This window comes from Equus caballus, chromosome 14 (genome assembly GCF_041296265.1).
Source record: "Equus caballus isolate H_3958 breed thoroughbred chromosome 14, TB-T2T, whole genome shotgun sequence".
NCBI lineage: Eukaryota > Metazoa > Chordata > Mammalia > Perissodactyla > Equidae > Equus > Equus caballus.
In genome coordinates, this window is record NC_091697.1 from 37,510,577 (window position 1) to 37,534,185 (window position 23,609).

General features: G+C 44.8%; 1 protein-coding gene across 10 annotated transcripts in view; it reads right to left on the reverse strand.

Annotated features, from left to right (window-relative positions):
- CYFIP2 (cytoplasmic FMR1 interacting protein 2) overlaps positions 1–23,609 on the reverse strand; it is a 125,237-nt gene that overhangs the window by 12,879 nt on the left and 88,749 nt on the right. For all 10 annotated transcript variants that reach the window (XM_023617332.2, XM_023617329.2, XM_023617333.2 and 7 more), the window contains 2 exons: positions 22,671–22,761; positions 21,399–21,529 (listed from right to left, as the gene is read on the reverse strand). In XM_023617332.2, the coding sequence (XP_023473100.1) occupies positions 21,399–21,529; positions 22,671–22,761 (222 nt within the window). The remainder of the gene's footprint in view (positions 1–21,398; positions 21,530–22,670; positions 22,762–23,609) is intronic.

The following is a 23,609-nucleotide window of genomic DNA, read 5'->3' on the forward strand; positions in this document are numbered from 1 at the left end:
TTGGCTCCTTTCATCCAATTTATGGGCAGAGTTGTCTGTCGTACATCTTTATTATCCTTTTGATGCCTGTGGGATCTATAGTGATGTCCCTATTTCATTCCTGATATTGGTAATTTGTGTCTTCTCTTTTTGTTCTTGGTCAGTCTGGCTAGAGGTTTATCAATTTTGCTGATTTTTTCCAAAGAACTAGCTTTTAGTTTCATTCATATTTCTCTGTAGTTTTTCTGTTTTCAATGTTACTGATTTCTGTTCTTATCTTTATTATGTCCTTCCTTCTGCCTGCTTTGTGTGTAATTTACTTTTCTTTCTCTAGATTCTTATGGTAGAAGCCAAGATTACTGATTTAACATCTTATTCTTTTCTTAATCTAACATTCAGGCTATTCTTTGATACCTCCAGTAGTCAAGAGCTCAGCACAGAACTGGAGGCAGCGCAATCCATTTTTGAACAATGATAATGGTTAGAAAGTTTGATTTTGTATTACACCAAGGCTGCCTCCCAGTAGTTTCCTTTCATGATCTTTATTCTGCTCCAGAGCATCAATGAATGTGTTTCTCTAGCCAGTATCTTCAGGCACTCCTCTCTCCTCCTTTCAGCGATGAGCTCCTTACAAGAGTTTTCTACATCTTTCTCCATTTCCCAGTCTTTACTTCTCTCCACAGCAAACAGAAATACCATTCTAGCTATATTGCATCATGGCAACGGCAATGGCCAACATTACCAAGGACTGCTCTGTCACCAAGTTCAATGGACACCTTCCAGTCCTCATCTTATTATGGCATCTCTACTCTATTAGGCACTGTCCTTCCTCAGCTACTATGACAATGAGTTCTGCTGTTTTCCATCATTTTAGTTTCTCCTTTTTAGACTCTTCAGCAGGTTTGACTTCTAACTAGCCCTTAAATGTTGGTTTTCACCAAGGTCTCACTTTGTTTCCTTTTTCTCCTCACTTTATTCTACCTGGTTTGTCTTACCTGCTCCCAAGACTACAAGCATTGCCTTTGATTCATCAACTTTGTATTTCCAGCCAGACTTCTCTCAAGCTCCAGACTTGGACATCCACCTCCTTGCTAGATTATCTCCACTTGGATATTCCACAGCTCGACATTTCTAAAGCTGACCTTCTTCCCTTCTCACCTGTGGTTCCTTTGCTCAGAGAATGGCACAATCACCTCCTCATCTGCCCAAGCCTAAAACCTGGGGCTCATTTTCTCTCTCTTCTTCACTTCCCATGACCAATTAGTCCTCATGTCTCTTGATTCTCTCCACCTTGACCACAATGCTATGATGTTCTTAGGGGTAGGGACGCCTTCTCTATTTTTGCCTCTTAGTCCCAGTGCCTAGAATATAATAGTTTCTCAATAATTACTTATTAAATGAACAACTATTTGTTATCCCATATGTTTCTTAGATGAATAAATGAATTTATTTATCCACATGACTATCCTCCAAGTATGAGAATGCTATTACATCCATTCATCCAACAAATATTTATTGAGCACCAGGCCCTGCTCTAGGCTTTGCAGATATGATGTTGAACAAGTTAGACTAGATCTTTGCACTCATGGAATTTACATTCTAGTTGACAGAGACAAACAAAAACATGTAAACAAATCAGAAAATTTCAGATTGTGATAAAACACAACAGACAAGCTAGAGAGTGACTGGGAGTGGGGAAAGCTCTACTTGAGACAGTGGTTAGGGAAAATATTTTTGAGGGGGAGATTCTTGCGCAGAGAATGGAATGAAGTGAGGGAGCCAGCCATGTAGACATGAGGTAAGAGCATTCCAGTGCACAAACTCTGGGTGGACAGTAAACTGAACTATAACGATGCAGGGAGTCATAGCACAGTCTGAAGCCCCAACGGCAGGGAGGGACTAGATCAGAGGGGGCCTCACAGGCACGGGATGAAGTCTGGCTTTTCTTTTGAGTTAATGAGGAACTACAGAAGCATCCCACGCAGAGGATTGGTACACAAGGCTCCACTGCCAAGTTTTCTTATCTTTCCTTCAAAAATTCAGTTGCTCCTAGAAATGTCTTCTTACTAGAAAAGTTGACCATTGCATGAACTATCAACTTTCTATTTTGTTAATGTGAGTAAAATCGATCTTGGGAGCCACTTAGGGGACGGAGGAAGGGGATGAAGGCTCCAGTCCTCTCCAAGGAGAGCAATGCTGCTGCTTTATTCATTTTACGCGATGAGCTTCCACTTCAGATTTCTTTGGGGGAGACAAGAGTGGTCCATTTATCCCCCTCTGCACTGCCCCCTCCACCCTCTTACCGCAGTTTTGCAAACTGCAGGACCAGAGGCTCGGGTGGGGGTGGGGCGGGGGAGGGGTGTCTCTTCCTGTTGGCATGCTTCCTATGTGTTCCCTACCTTGTAATGCCACTTGTTGATGAAGGTGAGGAAAGAGAGAAGAACGTGGTTTCCCAATAGAGGTGGGACAGCATTTGCCTGGAAGGTCTCAGAGGATGAACTATGTGGCCATTTGCATAATGAGGTGGCTGTACACTCTGCAACACCTTTTGTGGAAGGTATTCGTTTGGCATTCGTTAGTTAGATGAGGCCATTGTGACTGACAAAAATGTCCAGTTTGGAGCACACAAAGGCTTCTGTTGGGGATCCACATAAGCTTCCATTGTGGGCACCCATGCCAATAGCTGACCTCCCTCTTGTCTAATCTCTATCTTAAAGGATCCACACTTGGCCTTCCACTCTGCCCAGGAACCTATCTAGCCGTGAAGTGCACTGAGAGTAGGTTTGTCCCCTACTTGCCCCCTGGCTCTTTCTGCTCTAGCCGGGGCAGCTTTTTGTTGTTTGAATGCACCATCTGTGCACACATCACAGAATTTCTGCCTTCTCTCTGGAATGCTCTCTAACCTCTTTCCTCTACCCGCTTTGCTTAGCAAATGTCCACTCTTCCTTCAGATCTTAATTCAAAGCATCATTCCTTCCAGGAAGACTTCCTGGACTCCTGTACAACCTCCCTGCATGTGCAGGTTCCTTTGCTATGTGTCCACAAAGAACCAAATTCTTTTCCTTTTCAGTAGTTGAACTCAATCTGTATTATACATGCCTACGTGTCACTATCTGATTAACATCTACCTCCCCCTACTGGAATGTAACCTTCACGAAGGTAGGGACAGTGTCCATTTTTTACCATATTTTATTCCCAATAGTCAGTACAGTGCCTGACAGAGTAGATGCTCGGTAAGTATGTGGAATAAAAGTTGAATGCCTGTGGTGTGAAGGGAATCGAGACTTAGAACAGAATCTCTCCTATTTTGGGTTTTCTTACAGAAGCCTAGGTGTTTCCCCTTATCATTAAGGGAAGTATTTTCTCTTCAATGTTATTGATCGCTCTGTATGAACAGTGTGAAGTATTTTAAAGAAATGCCCCATGTAGTAAGACTTTCAGGTGTTTTTAATTTTCTATCCCTCTCTCTCTTCCTTCGTTTTTCACTAGTATGTATTTACTAAATTTTCTACATTGAACATATATTTAAAAAAATTGAAAAAAACTCTGAAAGTAACCAACTCTTTATTTTAAAATAAGGAGCTTTTGGGGTCTAGATGCTGGAATCAGAGGGAAGGAAATAAAATCCATTTGATCCAGCAAGAGTTGCATAGGTTTAATAATGTAAATGGTAGTTGTTTTTGTTTTCCGTTTTTTAGGCTACACTTAAGGAGAAATCAAAGATGCGGAACAAAATACAAATCTTACAAAAATTACAGCTGTGACGATATAAAAGTGAAAGTGTAGCTGACAGGAAGCAGGAGGTGTTAAATGTCAGGAGGGGAAGTCAGGAGTGTTAATTTCCTCCTCTTCCATGGAAAGGAGTCAAGATACTAAATAATGTTACCAAACAAACTAACAGAGGTGTAAGTGTATTATCTATGATCACATGAGAAAACAACAGAAGTAAAAAGTAACATAATCCAATACTGAGAGGAAGAGAGGGGAGAGATGTAAATGAGCTAAAATCTCATCTTTCCAACTAGGGAGTCAGTAAGTATTGTCTACAGTTGCTAATTGAGGAATAGTTTAGCCTCATATTATTAAGCATTATGGTGGTAACAAGTGGAAGAACCAAAAACAGAAATCATTAAAACAGGCTGCCTTGGGGATTGGAATGCAGGTGGGGAGAGGTGCAGTGGAGCCAAGAATGATGTTTTTCATCATAAGCTCATCTGATTATTTGATTTGTTAGCAAGTGCAATTAAGATCAGTTTAACGGAACAAAATGAAGAGGTTGGAATAAATGGTCTCGAAGGATCCTTCTGTAGAACTGAGAGTCTGTCACAACATAATCGCCCTGTCCTTCAGGGATGGAGGGGAATGAACGTTTACTGAGCACTAACTATGTGCCAGGCGCTTTTTACCCATTGTCGGCTTTGTGCTTCAGAGCATCCTGTGAGGCAGGTAGCTCTCACGACCCCAACCCAATGGCAAGGCTGTTGAGATGCTCAGGAAGGTGCAGTTTCCTCATCAGGTCTACCCAGCAATAAGGAAGCAGATGGGCTGATATGGAGACCCGGGGCCACCTCACTTCCACACCCACTGCATTTCCATGGCAGCCCATGCAGTCCAAGCTTTGGAAAGCTTGAAATATTTTTCCCTGTCATTATACATACACGTTATGAAAAAAAGGGTAAAATTATCACAAACAGAAACAGGAGAAAATTACTTAAAATCTTACCACCTAAGAAACTTTTTACCCTCACTCATATCTGATAGGATCACATCATTTGTTGCTTTGTTTACTGGGTTTCTAGTCATAGCTACTAACATTCTTTACACACAAAAAATTGTGACATATATATGCAGTCTGAAGAAGAATGAAGAGTCTTCATCTTCTAGCGGAAGAAACAGGAAATTACTGAAACCTCTGTTCCCCAACCCCCAGAGGTGACTTCTATCTTGAATTTGTGTAAAGAATTTCTTTGCAGACAACAAAGTTTTGAAGATCTGCCATTGTGACTCCACGGTAAATAACCAGACCACTCACGTGGTCACTTTATACCTACAAATTCCTTCTTTCTTGATCCTCCAACCAAAGTTCTCTGTTCATTCTTATCCATCCCTCAAAGACAAATTCAAGTTTCACCTTCTAGGATTCTTTCAAGCCCCTCCAGTCTACAGGTTTTCTTTTTAAAAACTGATCAGAGCCCTTATTCATTCAGGGCGCCCACCAACCTGTCTGCAGGTTGAGCTGTTTAATCTCGCCCCAGCCCAGGGTCCTGAAGTCTGTGCTTCTGATGGAGAATCAGAGCAGTGCTTCATATGTCATGCAAACACTGATTGAGAGAGAGTCTTCTCGGAGAGACCGGCCATACTCAGGCCCTGCATTTAGTCTGATATGAGAGGCCAACAAGAAGAATATGGAGAATCCAGGTATAACATTATCTGGAGATCAAACAAGGACATGCCAAATTTTGAACACTTTCATTCTGACTAAGCTATAGCCTGAACAGAAATTAAGTCATTTATTCATTCAACAAACAATAAGCATCTATTACACACAAGTCTCCTGCAAGGTGCTAGGGATAAAACAGTAAGTGAGGGAGACCTGATGCACGGTCCTTACCAAGATGATGAGGAAAACAAATAAACGGGCACTTCTAGTCAATACTACAATTGGGGTATGCATGGGGGCTATGGGAATACACAAGAGGGGCAACCAGCCCAGGGTTCTGGGGAGAATGATAGGGAAGGCTTTCTGGGGAAGGAAATGCTCGGCTCAGACCTGAACCCGGAGTGAGTGTTGGACAAGCGAGGGGGAACAGCATGTGCAAAGGCCCCAAAGCAAGAGGGACCACGATGGGTGAGGGACCGACAGCAGCTATCAGTGCTGGGGGAAGGTGACATGAGATAAGGAAGGAGGGATAAGCAGGAGGCAGATGAGCAAGGATCTTGTAAACCTCGCTTAGGCACTTGGATGCTATCTTGATGGTTCCATCAAAGAAACGGCATGATCAGTCCTGCAGTTTCACCTTCTGGTTTCAGGTGAGAGAGAAAGGATGGCAGGGCATGAAAGGGGTGTTGGGATGGCCCAAGCAAGAGATAGTAGGGCCCAGAGTAGTGGCAAAGGAGATGGAGAGTGGGGAGCAGAAATCGGAGACCCAATAACAGACTGGCTGTGAGGGCAGAGAAAAGGGAATGACGTCCATGCTCATTCACGGGCTCAGAGGACAGAGCGAGCATGCAGGCAGGAGGAAGCTGAGATCAGGTCTGGGCAAGGAGAACTTCTGATGTCTGTAGACATCCAAGAGAGGTTTAAAAGGCAACTATATATAAGGTCTGGGGCCCCACAGAGCCTGGGGAGTGGACCCCAACTTGGGAATCATCAGCAGGAGGATGGAAACTGACTCCAGGGGGAGGAAATACACAAGTGCCAGGCTAGGTGTGGGTGGGCACTTATCAAGGTGGCCTGACCCTTCCAGATATTTCAATTCCTCTGACTCTATGAGACCAAAGAGAAGGTGCAAAGTGCCACATGAGATCAAGAGGAGACTGATAAATTCTGGGCACTTCCATGTCTACCAACACACAACCTGAACAGGATGCCAGGCCTCTTTTCGAGCTAAGTGTGGAGAGGAATGCTACTCCTGTGCATTCGGTGCTACCTCCTCCTTCCTTCCTTTAGTTCACCAAACATCTACTGAGTGCTTGCTCTGTGAGCTGACAGACACGCCCAAGACACAGAGACAAGGACGGTGTGCTCCACCTGCCGCAAAGGGGCCTGGATGCTGCAGGAAACACAATGATAGGTAAGACAGGAAAAACTAGATTGTAATGAAGTGACATTACAGTGGGGGAAGACAGCCAAGGACACCTGTGACTGGGAAATAGAACAGACTCGCTAGGTGCAAGAGAAGTTGGCAAAAAAGGGCTCTGGGGATGCGGAGTTGGGAGAAGCACCACCAAGGTCCTTGCAGAGAACAGGCATCTGATAAAGTGTGTGCTGCGTAAGAGAAGTGAGGGAATGAGGGAAGGATGGCTCTGAGATGGGCCTGAGAGGATGGGCAGGGTTTTGAAGAGCAGGAAAGGTACAACTGCAAATAGATGGGAGATAAGATCAAAGTCAAGGTGGCTGCTATGAAGAGAGCAGGAAGTCACTGGCTCAGCTTGTGAGGGAGGGGTGGCTGGTGGTGCAGGAGGCAGGCAGGAGCCAGGCTCTCAGGCCTTATGGGATGAAGCCAAGCCCCCTTGCTGTGGCGGAGGAGGAAAGGGGACTCCTGGTACCTGAGGGACTACCTATTAAGCTCCGAGGACTTTCTATTCATTACCCCATTTAATACAAGGATTCTAGGAAGTAGATCCTTAAGCCCAGCCTTTTTGGGGTACGGAAAATAAGGCTCAGAGATTTAATCACTTTCCCAGAGTCTCAGAGTGATCAAGTACAGAGGCAAGACTGGAACCCGGGGTTTCCAAATCCAAAGATACGCCCTTTCCGTTAGAGTGCCTGGAATCAACCTGACATCAGGCCGAGACAACCCAATGTGACCCACCCTTGCCTTCTCCTCTGCGCCTCGATACCATTTTGGTCCTGTTCTGTGTAACGCTCTCTAGACTCAGTGACACGATGTCTTTAATGTAAGGCACGGTGCATTCCTTGGGAATACGCATAGTATAAGTAAATACTGCGATACTTCTTACTAATTGAAGAAATGGGTGAAAAACTGGAGCTGAGGTCTCTCAGGATTTTCTTGCTGACCTAGGCCTGGCATGACCTGTAAGTGGGCCACGGGGCCTAAAGGACAATCATCTTTTCCAAATCCGGCCCTACCCTGCTCTTTCATTCTGCTCCACTTGCTGAGTTTTACAGCCTGGATGTAGCATTGATCTTTCCTGAGAGGGACAAAGGCATGAGGATTCCCCTGGGCATGTAGCAAGTCTCAATTTGGGACTGCTGATTTTAAAACTCTACGTAGCCAATTAGAACCTGTGGGGTGGTAAATGTCCTCACCATCTGAGTTTCCCTTACTTATTAGGCCCACCGGGCCCTGTCCCCTAGAATACATCTCCCTCAGAATCATTAGATTACACACCCAAAATGCTGGGTGTTGGGAGGGAAAGGCTGGGCCTGCAATGTGGCCAATACAACAGCAAAGGCCCCAGGGAGCTCTGTTCACGGCAAATCACTGGAATGCGAAATCAGCAAATTCATGGTCTGGAACAAAAAATGGAATTAAGTCTGAGTTTTAATTGGAACAAAGATCCAGGGTCTTCCTTCCATCAGGCTGCTTTGAAATGGAAACAGCTGACTGGTTCATAACATCGTTAGTGTCCTATGCCTTGCTATATGGCCTTGTTATGCTGGACTGTGCATCTGACCAAGAGCAAGTGGATATTTCAGTTGCCTCCCAGATACCAAAGCAGGACAAAGTCCAGTGCTAGACTGTTAGGGCAATCGGGCAGTGTCCAGGGGTCTCAGACCACTCTGCTTTCACTGGGAGATAAGGATACCAACTCGTCAGGGTTTGTGTTTATTTTGGGGGAGGAGGATTGATTTCCAACAGAGATGACAAAAAAGTATCACCCAGGGCTGCTGTGCATGGCTTCTGCAGACGGCGTACTGCCCAAGGGCATCCCATCCTACAGGGAGCCAAACGTATAGATGTGAGAGATGGCTTGTTTATAATGTAATCATTTTCTGGCAGTTGTATTTTGTTCTTTAAAAATCAATATATGATGATAATATTTCAAAAGCAGGAGGTGAACCATCTTGAGGAAGGATACCTGTTATGACTGGCCTGAAGGCAACATATGTGCTAGTGTTGGCCCTGGGGTCATCTCATGTACCAACCATGATTATGAGGCAGTGGTTGCTTTTGGAGAGAAGTCTGGCACCACATTTGGGCTCAGCAGGATCAATTATTAATGTCTGCCTTGGCCTAGAAAAGGGGAAGTGGCACTAAAGCTACAAATTTTTTATCCTTGATTTCCAAGACCATCAACAACAACAACATTTTAGTTACTTTACATGTATTATTTGACTTGACATTCGTCATTTTCTTCTGGAAATGCACCCAATACTTAATTCACTTTCTGGGCAAAGGCTATCCTTTGAAAAACTGTTAATTTAGTAGATATGGGTTCTTTTTTCCAGCGTTATTGAGATATAATTGACGTATAATATTGTGTAAGTTTAAGATGTACAATGTGATGATTTGATACACATATATGTTGAGAAATGATTACCACAATACGACTAGTTAATACACTCTTCCCCTCACACAATTACCACTTTGTTGTTGTGGTGGTGGTGAGAACATTTAGGATCTACTCTCTTCGCAGCTTTTAAGTATACAATATAGTCTTGTTACCTAGAGGCACATTAGAGTACATTAGATCCAGGAAACAGGTTTTTATAATTGCTACTCTAGCCCTGTTCTTTTTGTTAGCTAAGGATTTATATTTATTTTTGAAAAAATAGAAAATATAAATTTTTTTTTAAAAAGGAAAAAATTTATAATTCCATCACCTAGGGGCCATCACTGATAACCTTTCAGGTTTATCCTGCTGCATTCTTCCTTGCAAAGAACACTGAAGCATCTATTTTAAAATAAGGATGGGATATAATTTACCTACTCCTCTGTAATCTATTTTTATCACTTCGTGTATACTACGAACATCTCATCACGTGCGGTGCAGAGTTTCTACTTTAATGTTTTTCTTTGGTCTGTTTTTGGTTGTTTTTGGCCTGGAGGAGTCTTTTCGGCCCCTACACCCTTTCCTGAGTGACCATCCTACCGCTCAAAATGATTTGATAAATGAATATCCACTAAAGTACATGCTCTCACAGCATTCTCTTTCTCCCAACCCATCTCAGCAGGCTTTGCATTTTAGTGGGGCTTTTAAAGATCAGATAACATTTCAAATCAATGGAGTGAGTCTTTAAGTGGAGAATTTCAGACACCGTGAGAGAAAGTAGCAGGGAGGCATATGTTTCGGGGGAGGTCCTCTTGGTGCCCCTTGAATTATAATACCAAGGAGGTAAATGTAACAAGCTTAGGGTAGAAGCCAAACACAGCTTGGGCCTGCTGCAGATCTTTAGCGTGCCTCAGTTTCTCGACCTGTAACCTGACCTTCAGTCTGCTGTGTGGTTGGGCTGCACAGCCAGGGAGAGGGTGGTAATAAGAGACGGGGCTGGAGGAGAAGGCATGCCTGAATTCGCCGGGCCTTGCGGGTCAAAGTTGGGAGTTAGAACATTAAGTACAATGAGAAGCCACCTGTCAGCTTTAAGCGGGAGAGTAACATGATCTGATTTATAATTGTATGAAGATCCTTTCGCTGCTATATTGAAAAATCAGCTGTCATTTTATCCACTAATGCTTTACTTATTAGCAAATTCCACCTTTAGCAAGAAGGGAAAGGCAGTAACCCTCAAAGATGCTGGGCTTGAGACAATCCTCTTAAATTGAGCACAGGAAGAAGGCATTATTGGTTCTTTTTTTCTCTAGAAGACCCTGAAACAGAGGTAAAGTCTGCCGACCCTGGCCCACGGGAAGAGGGCAGCCGACAGCGGTGTCTGGTGTTCTCTCAGGACCACTCGCAAATCCCGCGTGGCCCCCTTCTAATTTGGACTGGCCGGCTTCCCTAGCTTCATCTGCGTTCCACGATCCTGAACTGATATTGCCTGCTGGTACATCAAAGAGATGGGCAGCATGAGAGTTGAGGCTGAGTCTGGCGCTAGCAGATGCCTCTATAAATTTAAAAAATGAGGTCAAAAGTAGCTCCTGGGCATATGTTACCAAGAATAAATCTCACCAACTAACAGAAGTAGCTGGAAAAAACCAAAAACTCTCCTAACTTTTCTTCCTCCTTATACATCGTGACCTTGTCTGCTCAGTGATCCTTTTTCTTCTTAACTTTCCAGGTTCCATGATGAAGTTTCCTTTTTCCCCTTCAAATTTACGTTAAGAAAAATATTAAACATATAAAGTATTTGAAAGAACAGTGAACATCTTTATACTCTTGATTTAGAGTCACAGTGAACACCTGCCATATCTGCTTTGACTCTTTCTGTTTTACTGAATCATGTGAAAATAAGTTGAAGTCACTGCATTTCTTCAGCCTTAAACACTTCCACATGCAACTCCTAAGAACAAAGACATCCTCCTATGTCACCTCAGTATTGTGATCACCTACATTTCTTAACATTATATGATATACAGTCATTCTTCAAACGTTTCTTGTAAACATGTTTTTTGGGAACCAGGATCCAACCATAATGAGTTTTCTCCAGTACGAATATGAAGCTATTGCTCTATAAAAGGACCTCAGTGATTCCCGTTTGCGAACTGCCGTGTGCTTCTGCAGAGGGTCTCCCGAGGAGGAGCTGATGAGTGACGACTGCTAATTGGTGACTTGTGCACTCACCAGGTGCCACACTAATGCTTATCATTCCTATTGCTTAGGGCAAGCGCCAAGGTATTATGGTTATGGGAGAAGTAATCATTAGATGATTAATAAGAACCAAGAGCTTCTGTAAAATTGCTCTTCGTCAAATAGCAAGCAAAAGCAAAGAGGTTTTTGGCATCAGGATGCAAAAAAATTTCATTGTAAGGAAGCTACATCGGAATTCTACCAGGGATGAGTATTTTATTTTGGCATCGCTTTCAGTCTTAAAATGTTTCTTTCATATTATTCTTAATTTAAAACTGATGGACCATGAGGGATTCCCATCAAATAGCACAAAACCTCAAGAGTTCCCAACTCACTTAGTCTAGGAGGCTAACTGGGGACTTGATTTCTCCAGGCTAAAGGATACCACAAAGATTCAGGATACAAATTTAAAAAACAGGGTCCACGTGATCCTACGCATGTCAGATTCATGGAGAACAGCATTAGACTACCTTTAGGCTCTGCTCCTAGATGAAAAACTATGCACTATTTTCAGCTGATTTCCTAAAAGGAATCATCAAACCAATCTCAAAGCAACATTTTCTTAAATAATATTTTGTGCTGGGTTTTGAAGCAACAAAATATAAATAATGTTAATACTACTGCAGTATCTCTGTCAAGTGAATGCAGAGAAATGAGCGGAAAACCTGAGGTTGAGCACCCACAGGAATCCCCATTCCAGTTTTCCAGCGGGAGGGGCCTCGGGGGACAGGGCCTAACCATGGAGCCCAGCGTTGCCAACCTTTCCTTATATGGATGCACACCACTTGTTAGTGTAAGTGTTTCCTGCATGCTGATGCTAAGCCCCAAGGATACAGGGCCTGGGGAGCAGGCACGAAATTAGGCTTCCCACATCCACCATGACCTTTCTTTGTACAGAAAGTATGAGCTGCAGCTTCCAGCCCCTCATTTGGGACTCCAGGTGCAGCAGAAAGCTCAGCTGAGCTATGCTCCATCTGCTCCTGCTCTGTGGGCCCCTCACTTCCAGGAGCTCTCTGTAGCCCTGGCAAATAAATCAGTAATTTAATCTTATCTCATTCTCTGAGCGTGTGGTCTTTCCCACCAATCTGTGCCTCACTGGAATAATGCTACACATGACTATGTCTCACCTCCACCCCTTCCCCCACCCCTCGAATTGTCCAGGGGAAAAAGAATTGTTATTCTGGATCAGAACCATGTCTGGTCAACTGGGAGAGATCCACAGCCAAGAAACTTGCCTAGAAAGTAGCTCTGCCTTTCCCTCCAAATGCATGTCAATGTCTTCCGAGGGTGGCATGTCCCAAAGGGTGGGAACTGGGGGTACAGGGAAATGATATTTAATGACAGTGAGTCATACTGTGAGACAGTTATTTCCTCTTCCGTTTCCTATCCATCTTTCTGACAACTTTAATGAGCAAGTCTCCATACGGAACCAGCACGAGTTAACACCTCTCTAACATTTGCTAATCCCCATTTTTAACAGAGAGAGGAAGCAGGCCTCAGCTGCAGAGGGCTGGGCAGGCAACAGCTGGAATCCTACGACTTTGCTTCATTTTGATTGAATTTATTATTCTGGTTGCTGTCTAGTGGTAGTAAGAGAGAATTTTTTAAGAGAAGTGATATAAAGTTTCCCCTTAAAATAAGTTTAAGTTAAAAAAGTAAGTTAATAAAAATATTATGTAAATAAACAGGACCAGTGGTCTGCAGATATGGCAAGAATTGTGACAAGGACACATCAATGACTAACCTTGGAAACACTAGTTCAAGAAGAGACAATCAGTGATTCTCCAACCTGGCTGCACATTAGAATCAAGTGTGGAGGTTTTAAAAAGCCTGGGCCCACTTATAAAGATTTTGTTTTCTGGGGCTGGCCTGGTGGCACAGTGGTTAAGTTTGCACATTATGCTTCAGCGGCCCGGGGTTTGCTGGTTTGGATCCTGGGTGTGGACTTATGCACTACTTGTCAGGCCATGCTGTGGCAGGCATCCCACATATAAAGTAGAGGAAGATGGGCACAGATGTTAGCTCAGGGCCAGTCTTCCTCAGCAAAAATGAGGAGGATTGGTGGCAGATGTTAGCTCAGAGCTAATCTTTCTCAAAAAAAAAAATAGATTTTGTTTTCCTTGGAGTGGAATGGGGCTCAGACAACAGGGTATTTTAGGAGCTTTCTGTGTGATTTTAATGAGCAGCCGCAGCTGAGACCCCCGACACTCCCTCCCAAGTGTTTGGAGATGTCCACTGGACAGTAACACTCAGTAAAGCAAACAAGGCATTCTACCCATTGGGATTCCTCACAGGAAAGTCATCAACACAGAATTGAATCACCAAGCTCTTATCTCTTGGCGATTATTGGCAAGGCTAATGAAATGAGCATGGCACATTTCAAGGACTGAGGTAGCTTTGGACAAAGGTGATTCTGTCTCAAACTGAACGGCAGTATCTTGAAGATTTTAGAGGATAACCAGGTACACTTCTATTCATCATCTACGACTGAGCTGAAACGCTCCTCCCTCATTCATTTAGGCCATAGATAATGAGCCCTGTGTTAGGTGTGGAGGATACAAAAATGACCCCCACCCAGGAAATCTTTCCACCATCTTCTCCTCTCTGTTCCCACAGATCAATTCTTGTTTTAGGCCATTTTTCATTCTGTTGTTGTGGACCTAGGCCGGTGGTCTCCATTTTTTTGTTTTTGTTTTTTTTGCAGGGAAAGATTCACCCTGAGCTAACATCTGTTGCCCATCTTCCTCTTTTTTTTTTTTTTCTCCCCAAAGCCCTAGTACACGGTTGTATATTCTAGTTGTAAGTCCTTCTAGTTCTTTTTGTGAGCCGCTGCCACAGTGTGGCAACTGACAGACGGGTGGCGTGGTTCCATGACCGGGAAACTCACCCGGGCCGCCGAAGCAGTGGGTGCTGAACTTTAACCACTAGGCCACCAGGGCTGGCTCTCTCCAAACTTTTCTGACCATATACTTTCATCAGTAAAATTCTGAGCAAACATCTCAACTGACAAGTATTTATTTTATCAATTCTGAACAGCTGTCATTTTCAAAGTGTGTTAATATAAACAGGAGGCTTAATTTCTTTCTTATTCTTTTTAGTAAATAAATAGTTAAAAGCTCTGAGATTATCCTGCCCACCCCCTGGAGGGTTAACTCTCTATGCTGAAGACTGAGGGTGTAGACGGTGAATGACGCCATCAGGGAAGGGACTGTGATCAACGATCTGTGAGCCCTGGAGTCTCACACACTGCCTGGCCCATGGGGGCTCTCGGTCATGTCTGCAGAGGCCACAGCTCATACCTGTCTGACCATCTTTGCCAGGTACCTGACATGCTGACAGGCCTAGCACGTTTGTTTTGCAGATTAGGACATGTCTGAAAGGAGGTAAAAATAATTAAAAACTGTAAAGTCACAGAAAGGAAAGATATTACTGGGAGTCAAGATGCCTCCTTTCCACAAAGCCTGGCTCATTTTCTATCAAGGACACCACGGGGCTCTGGGTCTGGGCTGAGAAAATGCTCATATGCAAAGGTGGAAGGGCGCTGCTCAAGGAGCCTGGGTGCAGGGACAGAATGCGCGTCCTGGGGACATGCAGGAGTCTTTTCTAGGGTGAGGGGCAAAATAACCCTGCATCTGGTAGAGGTGGCAACACGGAGGGAGGGTCTGAGATGGTGGTGGAGGCTGGGCTCTTGCTTTTTACTTCCCAAGCATCAGGATTGTTTACATTTGTTATGTGAGTATTTCTTCTTAAAGGAAAAAAGCAATAAATTCAAACAACAATTTAGAGTGTAAAGTAAAAAGTGGAAGACCCCTGTCTCCTGCCCCTGTTCATACCCCATGGAGGTAACCGCTCCTCTCAGTTTGGTGAATATTACTTTTATAACTAAACAAATAAACTAAAGCAAATATACACATGAGAAAAATTAATATTAATACGCTGGAACATAAAAACATCTGGAAGGATATCCTGTGGAATGTGAACAGTGGTTATCTTAGTGTAGCATTGTGGCTTTTGTTTTCTTTCTGTTTTTCTGGGTTTCAAGCAATGAATTTATTTCAGATATGCAATAAGAAAAGCAAAAATAAAGAAAAGGGACTATAAAGAGGAAGCAGGACATAGAGGTGGTCACATGCGGAGCTGGAACTAATACAAAAACCAACATGGCAATGTGCAGAGCTCAGGGAGCAGCTCTCTGTCACTGAGGATGCTGACCATAAGGACCTTTGGTCCTCGCCCCAACTCCCGCACTAGCTGTAACCCTGGGAAGGTCATCTCTTTTCTGGGGCCTCAGTTTCCTAGCTGCAAAATGGGCAACTGCACTAGATCAGTGGTTCTCAACAGGGGGAGGTTCTGTCCTCCGGAGGAATATTAGGCAATATCTGGAGACACTTTTGGTTGTCACAACTGGGGAGGGTGCTACCAGCACCTGGTGGGTAGAGCCCAGAGATGCTGCTCAGCATCCTACAAAGCACAAGACAGCTCCAACAAGAAAGGGTTATCTGGCCCAAAATGTCAGTGCCCTGGATGGCCTCTGACAGCTTTCCCAGATCTGACAGCATTTGATTCTGTGAGTTAGGATTCAGACTCTCCTCGCCTCCTGTAAGAGAAGTAATGCTCTCATGATTGACCAGAGTGTGACCGTGGCCCACTCAACTATAAGGAGGGGAGAAGAACCAAACAACAGGGCCAAAGGCAGAGAACACTCAAGGCCTCGGCGGGAGGCCCTGCAGTAAAACGCAGACAGAAGGGCAGCCTCCTTCCCCGGGGCTCGGGCCCTCCCTTGCTCACATGAATAAATAGCGCCCTCCTCTGGTGAGTGGTGGCATAACAAACAATGGACTGATGGCCCGAAAACCACACAAAATTTGAAGAAAAACTTGCTGACTGTGGAGTATTTCCCTGACGACCACCTTATGATTTCTCAGGGTAGGAGACAGTGGAGGAAACACTAGTCGCCAAGAGCAGAATTCCTTTAAAAACATACCAGACTTCTAAATACATACTTAACAAATGTTGATTCATTTCAGATTAGACCCAACAAATATTTAAGAGCCTGCCATGACCAGACACTGTGTGGTTGCTTGATAAACACCAGATCACTGCAGAGAGGGGTGAAGGTGGTCTTCTCAGGCAGTGGTGCTGGGACAACTTGCAAAGAAAGAAAACTGGGTTTCTACCTCCCACCAAACACAAACATCAATTCCAGGGGAATAAAGGTCTGTTAAGTCTTGAAAGGCTAAACTCTAAAACTTTCAGAGATAAAATATCTTCCTGACTTTAGAGTAGCGAAGATTTTTTAAATAAGTCAAAAAAGCACCAACCATACAGGGAAAAAAATGATAAATACACTAAGCCTTAGGAACTTCTGTTCATCAAAAGACAGGCCACAGATATACATCTGCAATACATGCTCCATAATATATCAATAATGCCTACAAATCCATAAGAAAAAGATAACTCAGTTAAAAAACAGGCAAAATATTGAAGAGCATTTCACAAATGAGGCTGACAAAATAGCAATGCCATATGGAAAAAGGTCCAGCATCATCAGTCACCAGGGAAATCAAAGCCATAAGGAGATATCACCACACATCCCCCAGAATAACTATGACTGAAAAGATGGACAAATCCAAGTGTTCATGAGGATGCGAAGACATTAACTCCATACTTTGCTGAATGGGAGAATAAACGGGTACAACTGCTTTGTAAAATTGTTTGGCAGTATCTACTGAAGGTAAATATATGTCTACACATTGACCCAGCCATTCCACGATGAGGTAAATTTACCTAATAAAAATGAGTGCATATATCTACCAAAAGAAATGTACAAGGATAGTCACGACATCTTTATTCCTAACAGCGGCACTCTGTAAACAACCCAAATGTCCATCCACGTAAAACAGACGATTCGATTAGTCTATGCAGTGAGAATCCTGCATATTCCATATATTACTGTATATATGCTAGACCTTAATTAAAAACACGAAGCAACCCAACAACCCGCTCCTAGGTATATGGGTTTCTGTACTAATACTGCACCCTGAATTCTGAGAAACATTTATAAGCACCTAACTTAAAGAAAAAAATATACTTTTGCCCAAGTAATCAACCTTTTCAATTTATATTCCCTCCACTTACAAGTTAATGACATATTAATAATCCCTGTTAAAAACAAAAAGGCAAGCCACAGAATGAGAGAAGGTATTCATAGCATATACATCTCTGTGGAACCCACAACCAGAAAGAACCCTGCAAATCTATTAGAAAAAGATGACATAGGAGAAAAATGGGCAAAAGACTTCTCACTTTGTACTTTTCGGTATCCTTACAGTTTTTCTAAAGCTATTATACACTACTTCTATTTTTTAAATTCATTTTTAGTTCAATAATAATATAGTTATGCACTGCATAACGACATTTCGATCAATGACAGATGACATATATGACAATGGTCCCATAAGATTAGTATCATACAGCCTATGTGTGTAGGAGGCGATACCATCTAGGTTTGTGTACGTGCACTCTATGATGTTCGTATAATGAAGAAATTGCCTAACGATGCATTTCTCAGAACGCATTCCCATCATTAAGGGACATGTGACCTCACGTGAATATACTTTCCTTTTAAAATATCAGACATTCCAGACAAAGCGAAAGTCCCTGTGGACCTCTAATCCTAGTTCCCTCCCTGAACCTGGAGACAACGACTGAATTATTTGGTACGTTTTTCTCTAAAATTTTTTTCAATGCAGTGTTTGTTTTTTTTAAAGATTGGCACCTGAGCTAACAACTGTTGCCAATCTTCTTTCTTTTTTTTCTGCTTTTTCTCCCCAAATCCCTCCAGTACATAGTTGTATATTTTACTTATGGATCCTTCTAGTTGTGGCATGTGCGATACCCCCTCAACATGGCCTGATGAGCGCTGCCTTGTCCGCAGCCAGGATCTAAACCGGTGAAACCCTGGGCCGTGGAAGCGGAGAGTGTGAACTTAACCACTAGGCCACGGGGCTGGCCCCAAATGCAGGGTTATTTTGTGAGTTTTATTTTTTATTTGTTTATTTTACATGTATGGCATCACAATGTGTATCTAGTCCTAGGACTTGCTTTTTTTCACTCAACATTACGTCTTTCACTATTTTCTATGTTAGTATGTGCAAAGCTCCTCTAGTACCTTATTCTTTTTAACTGCTTCCGAGTCCTCCTATAAGAATGGATGTTCCAGTTGAAATAGCCCTTTCCCTATGGATGGCCATTAATGCTTACTTCTTTCCTTATTTCCTCCGCCCTCCCCTCCCTTTCCTCCTTGCTTTCTTTTTTTTCCTATTAGTACTCCTCTTTAATGAGAACGATTGTTATGTCATTTAAATATTTATTTTATTTCAGCTTCATAAACCAAAAGGCTCCAGAAAGCTCACGCCTCATTCTAAACTCAGAAAGCATCATCTTAGCCTGGGGATTAGCCCCACTTGTCTAAGCAGAAAGCATAGCACACAGCTTTGGGGAGCCCTGATCCTTGCTATGTGTCTTACCCTCTGCCCAGGGCTGGGATCAGTACTGGAAACCTATGCTGTCATTCTTCCCCCTCTGCTGCTGATGTGCTGTGTGACCCCAAGAGTTGCTCCTCTCTCTGGTTCTCTATTTCCTCACTTACGAATGCAGGAGGTTGGAACACATATACTGTTGGGGTCTCCCTCCCTCAGCTCTGAAGGTCTTTGATCCTGAGTATCCTGTTGTCCTCAGTGATATATGCAAGCGAACACCCAGGCAGGGATGCTTGGGAAAAATTTCTCCTTTCCTGTGGCCCCATCAATAATCTGCCTCTTGGGGTCTGCACAGGTGACACTGTCCCAGCTCCTCTTGAGAGGAGGTGCTAACAGAAGACACGTCAGCACTGAGGCCTCATGGCCGTCCTCTCCCACCTCCACCCTTCTGGAGCCCCTGAAGCTTCTCTTCATCTTCCTGAGGCCTGGAGCAGAGCAACGTTTCTTCCTTATCCCTGTGACTTCTGAAGGCTCAGTTGCCATAGCAACCCAGACCCACTGAACCATGTTAAAAACCTGTCACCATAAAGCGGAACACTAAGCTGTCTCGAGAGTCCATTTGAAGGGGAACAGAAAGGCAATTACTCCTTACAAAGGATGAGTAAAACAGTGCGCATTTCAGAGGCTCTGGTGGGAAGGGTCTGCGAGAGCACTGGGTACACATCCCTTGTTGCAGAGATGGGGACCCCGAAGCATGGAGTGAACAGCTCACTGCAGATCACAGACAATGAGAGGCAAGAATCTTCTGGGGCTCTTATTCTGAGCTCTTGCTATTATCACTTCCTTCCCACCTCTCTCTACTTTTGTTCCATCTCCTTCCTAATTCCTTTCTTTTCCCTTCCCTCTCCACGTGCTTCCTGCCTCCAAGATGATCCCTGGACTGGACAAGTGCACACAGCCTCGGCCTTCATTAACCGTCCAGTTGATTCTTCTCCCAATGGCAAAAAGGGCCTTTAAAAAGAGTAAATCAGACGCCTTCTCCCATCTTCTCCCCGCCATCTCACAGTGCTTCAATGGCTTCCTGCAGTGGCTCACAAGCCCCGGCGCTGCGGCCACCTGCCTCTCCCTCCTCAGTCCTACCTCGTCCCTTTGCCTCTTCACTCCAGCTCACTGTGTGGTTCTTTCTGTTTCTACGACATCAAGCTCCATCCTCTCCAAAGACAGCACATCCCTCCTGGCACCCATCCCTCCCCATCCTATTTCCCTGTTTATTCCTCCATAGCAAGGACCAGCAGCTGAATTCGCAGTCTTTGGTTGTACACTTCTTCAGTCGTCTCCCTCTCCGGAATAAAAATGGTAAGAATGTGTCTCTCTTATTCACAGCCATTTGCCCACAACCTAGAACTGCGCCAGGTAACGAGCGGGTTCTCAACGCCCTCTTGCTGAATGAGCATATGGAGAGACCAATGCGGGAATGGATGCCAGAAGACAGTCCCGCTGCGCCTGAGGATTCGGCCTCCCCAGGGCAAGATCTCTCTCTATTTCCTGCCACCGCTCAGGCTGTACCAGTTACCCCATGCCTGTAGGACTGGGCCCACCTGAGGACACCACACATGGAGAAGAGCAGAGACAAACTGAGCACACTGGGAAGAATGTGGAGGACGCAGTCTCTGTGCATAAACCGTGAGCGCTGGCGGATACAGGCGAACAGTCAGGTCGGAAAAAGTGTGCTAGTTCTGTGTGGTCCTGAGAGGTGGAAGCACAGGGAGGCACGCTTTTGCTCATTATGATAACTACGACCAATTGTTTAGTTCTCACTGCGTGCACTTTACGTGTGTGACCTCCTTTCAGCCTTTAAACTACCCCGAAGGGCAGAATCAGTCTCCCATCACAACAAATGAAGATGGCACTACACCCTCTTCCCTCAGCCTGGAACAGCTGTCCTGCTTCCTCACCAGGCGGATTCCTGGTCATTCTCCAGGTCACCTCCCTCACCCCCAAGACCGTGTCAGGTTCTTGGTTTTATGCTCCTGCTGGACCCTGCACTGGTCCCTCATAGCACTTGCTGTGAGTGTAGACACATCATTTCTTTGCAAATACTTGTTCAGTGCAGGTCTCTCCTCTATTGTACAGGACATGAGGCAGGGACTGGCCACTGCTATGTCTATATCCCCCAGCACAGTGCCTGGCCTAGGGCAGCCAAGGAGGAGTTATTTGTTTAATGAGTGGATAGAAAACGAAGACTCTGATGGGTCACCAAGATCCTACAGCCAGTGAAGGTGGAGCTGGGATGGGAACCCAGGTCTGTCTCACTCCAGGGTCTGTGTTCCTCCCAGTGTTCGAAAGGTTGGAGCTGTCTGAAGATGGAACGGAGAAGTATTACGTGCCCCACACTGGAAGAACATGAATCTGCCTTGCAGGGCCTCCGGGCCAGGGTGCGCTAGAGGGGCCTCAAGTATCTGGTTGGGGTGTGGGTCCCTTCCAGCCTGGAGACACGCCAATCCCTTTGGGTTCAGAACTCACCAGAGCTTGCTCTATAAGCAGGCAGAACAGGATGGCATTGCCCACCTCCCTCAGGCTCTGGAACACGTCTGTTTTGAGCTCTGCGTACTCAATGATGTCCTTCAGCTGGTGGTGGAAGAACTCCAGGATCCCTGGAAGATGAAGGGGGTGGTCAGCGGGAAGCGGACACAGCTCAGCCAGGTTTATGGGGAGTGCCAAATGAGGAGCAGCCCCGGACCTGACGCTGGGGTTGCAAAGGCCAAACCATACACCCCTCTACATGTGGACTCAGGGGTGAGACTTCTCTCAGGGCTCAGTATGCAGAAAGCTCAGGAGGCTGGCTCAAATATTTTTTGCAACAAACCAAAACACACACACATACACACACACACACACACACACACAAACAGCAGCCCTGAATCTTTCCTAGTCCCTCTAAAAAGTCGCCTTAACTCCTAATAATAACAGGAATTAATATTTGTTTATAGGTGTTAGATACTGTGCTAAGCACTTTATCAGCACTATCTAACACTCATAACAATACCATGAACTAGCCACTATTACCCCTGTTTTCAGATGAGGCTCAGAGAGGGCAAGTGGCATGCCCATAGTCACACAGCTAGTAAGTGGGGCAGCCAGGACTGAAAACCGAGCTTTTGACCCCAGCCCTTTCCTATTCTGAATCACACTGACTTAGCATCTGACATTGTGGTTTTACAAAAAAACCACCAGGTACCAAACTCATAGACTCCATCTTTCCCCATTCCCCAGGCTCCAAATTCAGCCTCTGCTCCATTCACTATCAGGGAAAGAAAGAATTATTTCTCTGCCCAGAAGCTGCGTGGCAAAAACTCCTGTTTCCTGACTCACCTTAGAAATGTCACTTTGTACCACCACCTGGGCACCTGCCTCCTCCTAACTGGGCAAACGGAGGAAGAAATCCTGGAGATGCTGAGCTAATGAAGACTTTTACAAGTAAACTTCTATTCATTATTTAAATGCTCTCCCATTTGCTATCTTCCTCCAGTCTCCAGCAGTCCTGTGAGGCAGGCCCAGCAGGCATCACTTACCATCACTTACACTGATGGAAGATTATTGCCTAGAGGGACTAGAAATGGCTCAAGGCTACCCAGCCAGGGGCAGAGGTAGGATGCAGAGCCAGTGCTCTGCCAGCTCCCTGATGTTAGAGAAGCAGACACTCCAAGTCAGATGGCCGGAGGCCCCTTCCCACCGTGGGATGGGTTTGGATGATTTTCCCTGCACCACCCCCGCCCCTGCTTCCCCATCACCCACCTGGGGAGCCGTACTCGTGCCGGGGCAAGCGGCATATCTTGGGCATCACCTCGATCAGCGTTTTCACGTACTGGAGAATGGTGCCCTGGAGCTGACAAAACGAGAGCACACGAGGAGTGAAATAATCCTCCACCGCTGCATTTGTGCATCTCCAGACTGAATGTGGGCTACTGGGGTGGAGGGGGTTCTGTTGGGACCTGCGGGAAGTGCTATGGACTGAATGTTTGTGTCCTCCTAAATTCGTATGTTGTAACCCTCATCCCCAATGTGATGGTATTAGGAGGTAGTTAGGTCAGGAGTGCGGAGCCCTCCTGATGGGCTTAGTACCCTGCCATGTGAGGACACAGTGAGAAGGCAGCCTGAACCAGGAGGAGCGTCCCCACCAGAACCTGCCCATGGTTGCACCCTGCCTTTGGACTTGCAGCCTCCAGAACTGTGAGAAATAAACATCTGTTGTTTAAGCCCCCAGCAAGCTGCCCAAGACAGTAAGGTACCGCTCCCTGGAAGGAGGGAGCAGTTTCTCCCCTAAAGGTGAGGGACAGCCCACTGCCCTTTATAAGGGAAAATGGGCCTTTCTAAGACAGAAAAGAGCACTCTCTCATTACTCCCTTGGGCTTATGGACTTCAAGGAGGGCAATTTCTAGGCATGGGGTCCTTCCTGGGGTTGGGGTACTTACATAAGATCCAGATAAAGCACTAAAATGACATGGGGCCAGGGAGCTGTGGAGACTGAGATGCATTATCTAATTTAAGCATGGACAATACATGGCATATTCATCCCTCCTGTGTCCAAGGCAGACATCTTTAATCAATTACCACATTTTCCTGTTTAACTCTGGATTTAGCTTCACAATCCATAACAACCGTTGGTTCCACACAGTTGCTACCAGATGACTGGAGTTAGCAGGTCAATCCTGTTTGCTAATCCTGACATGGTTA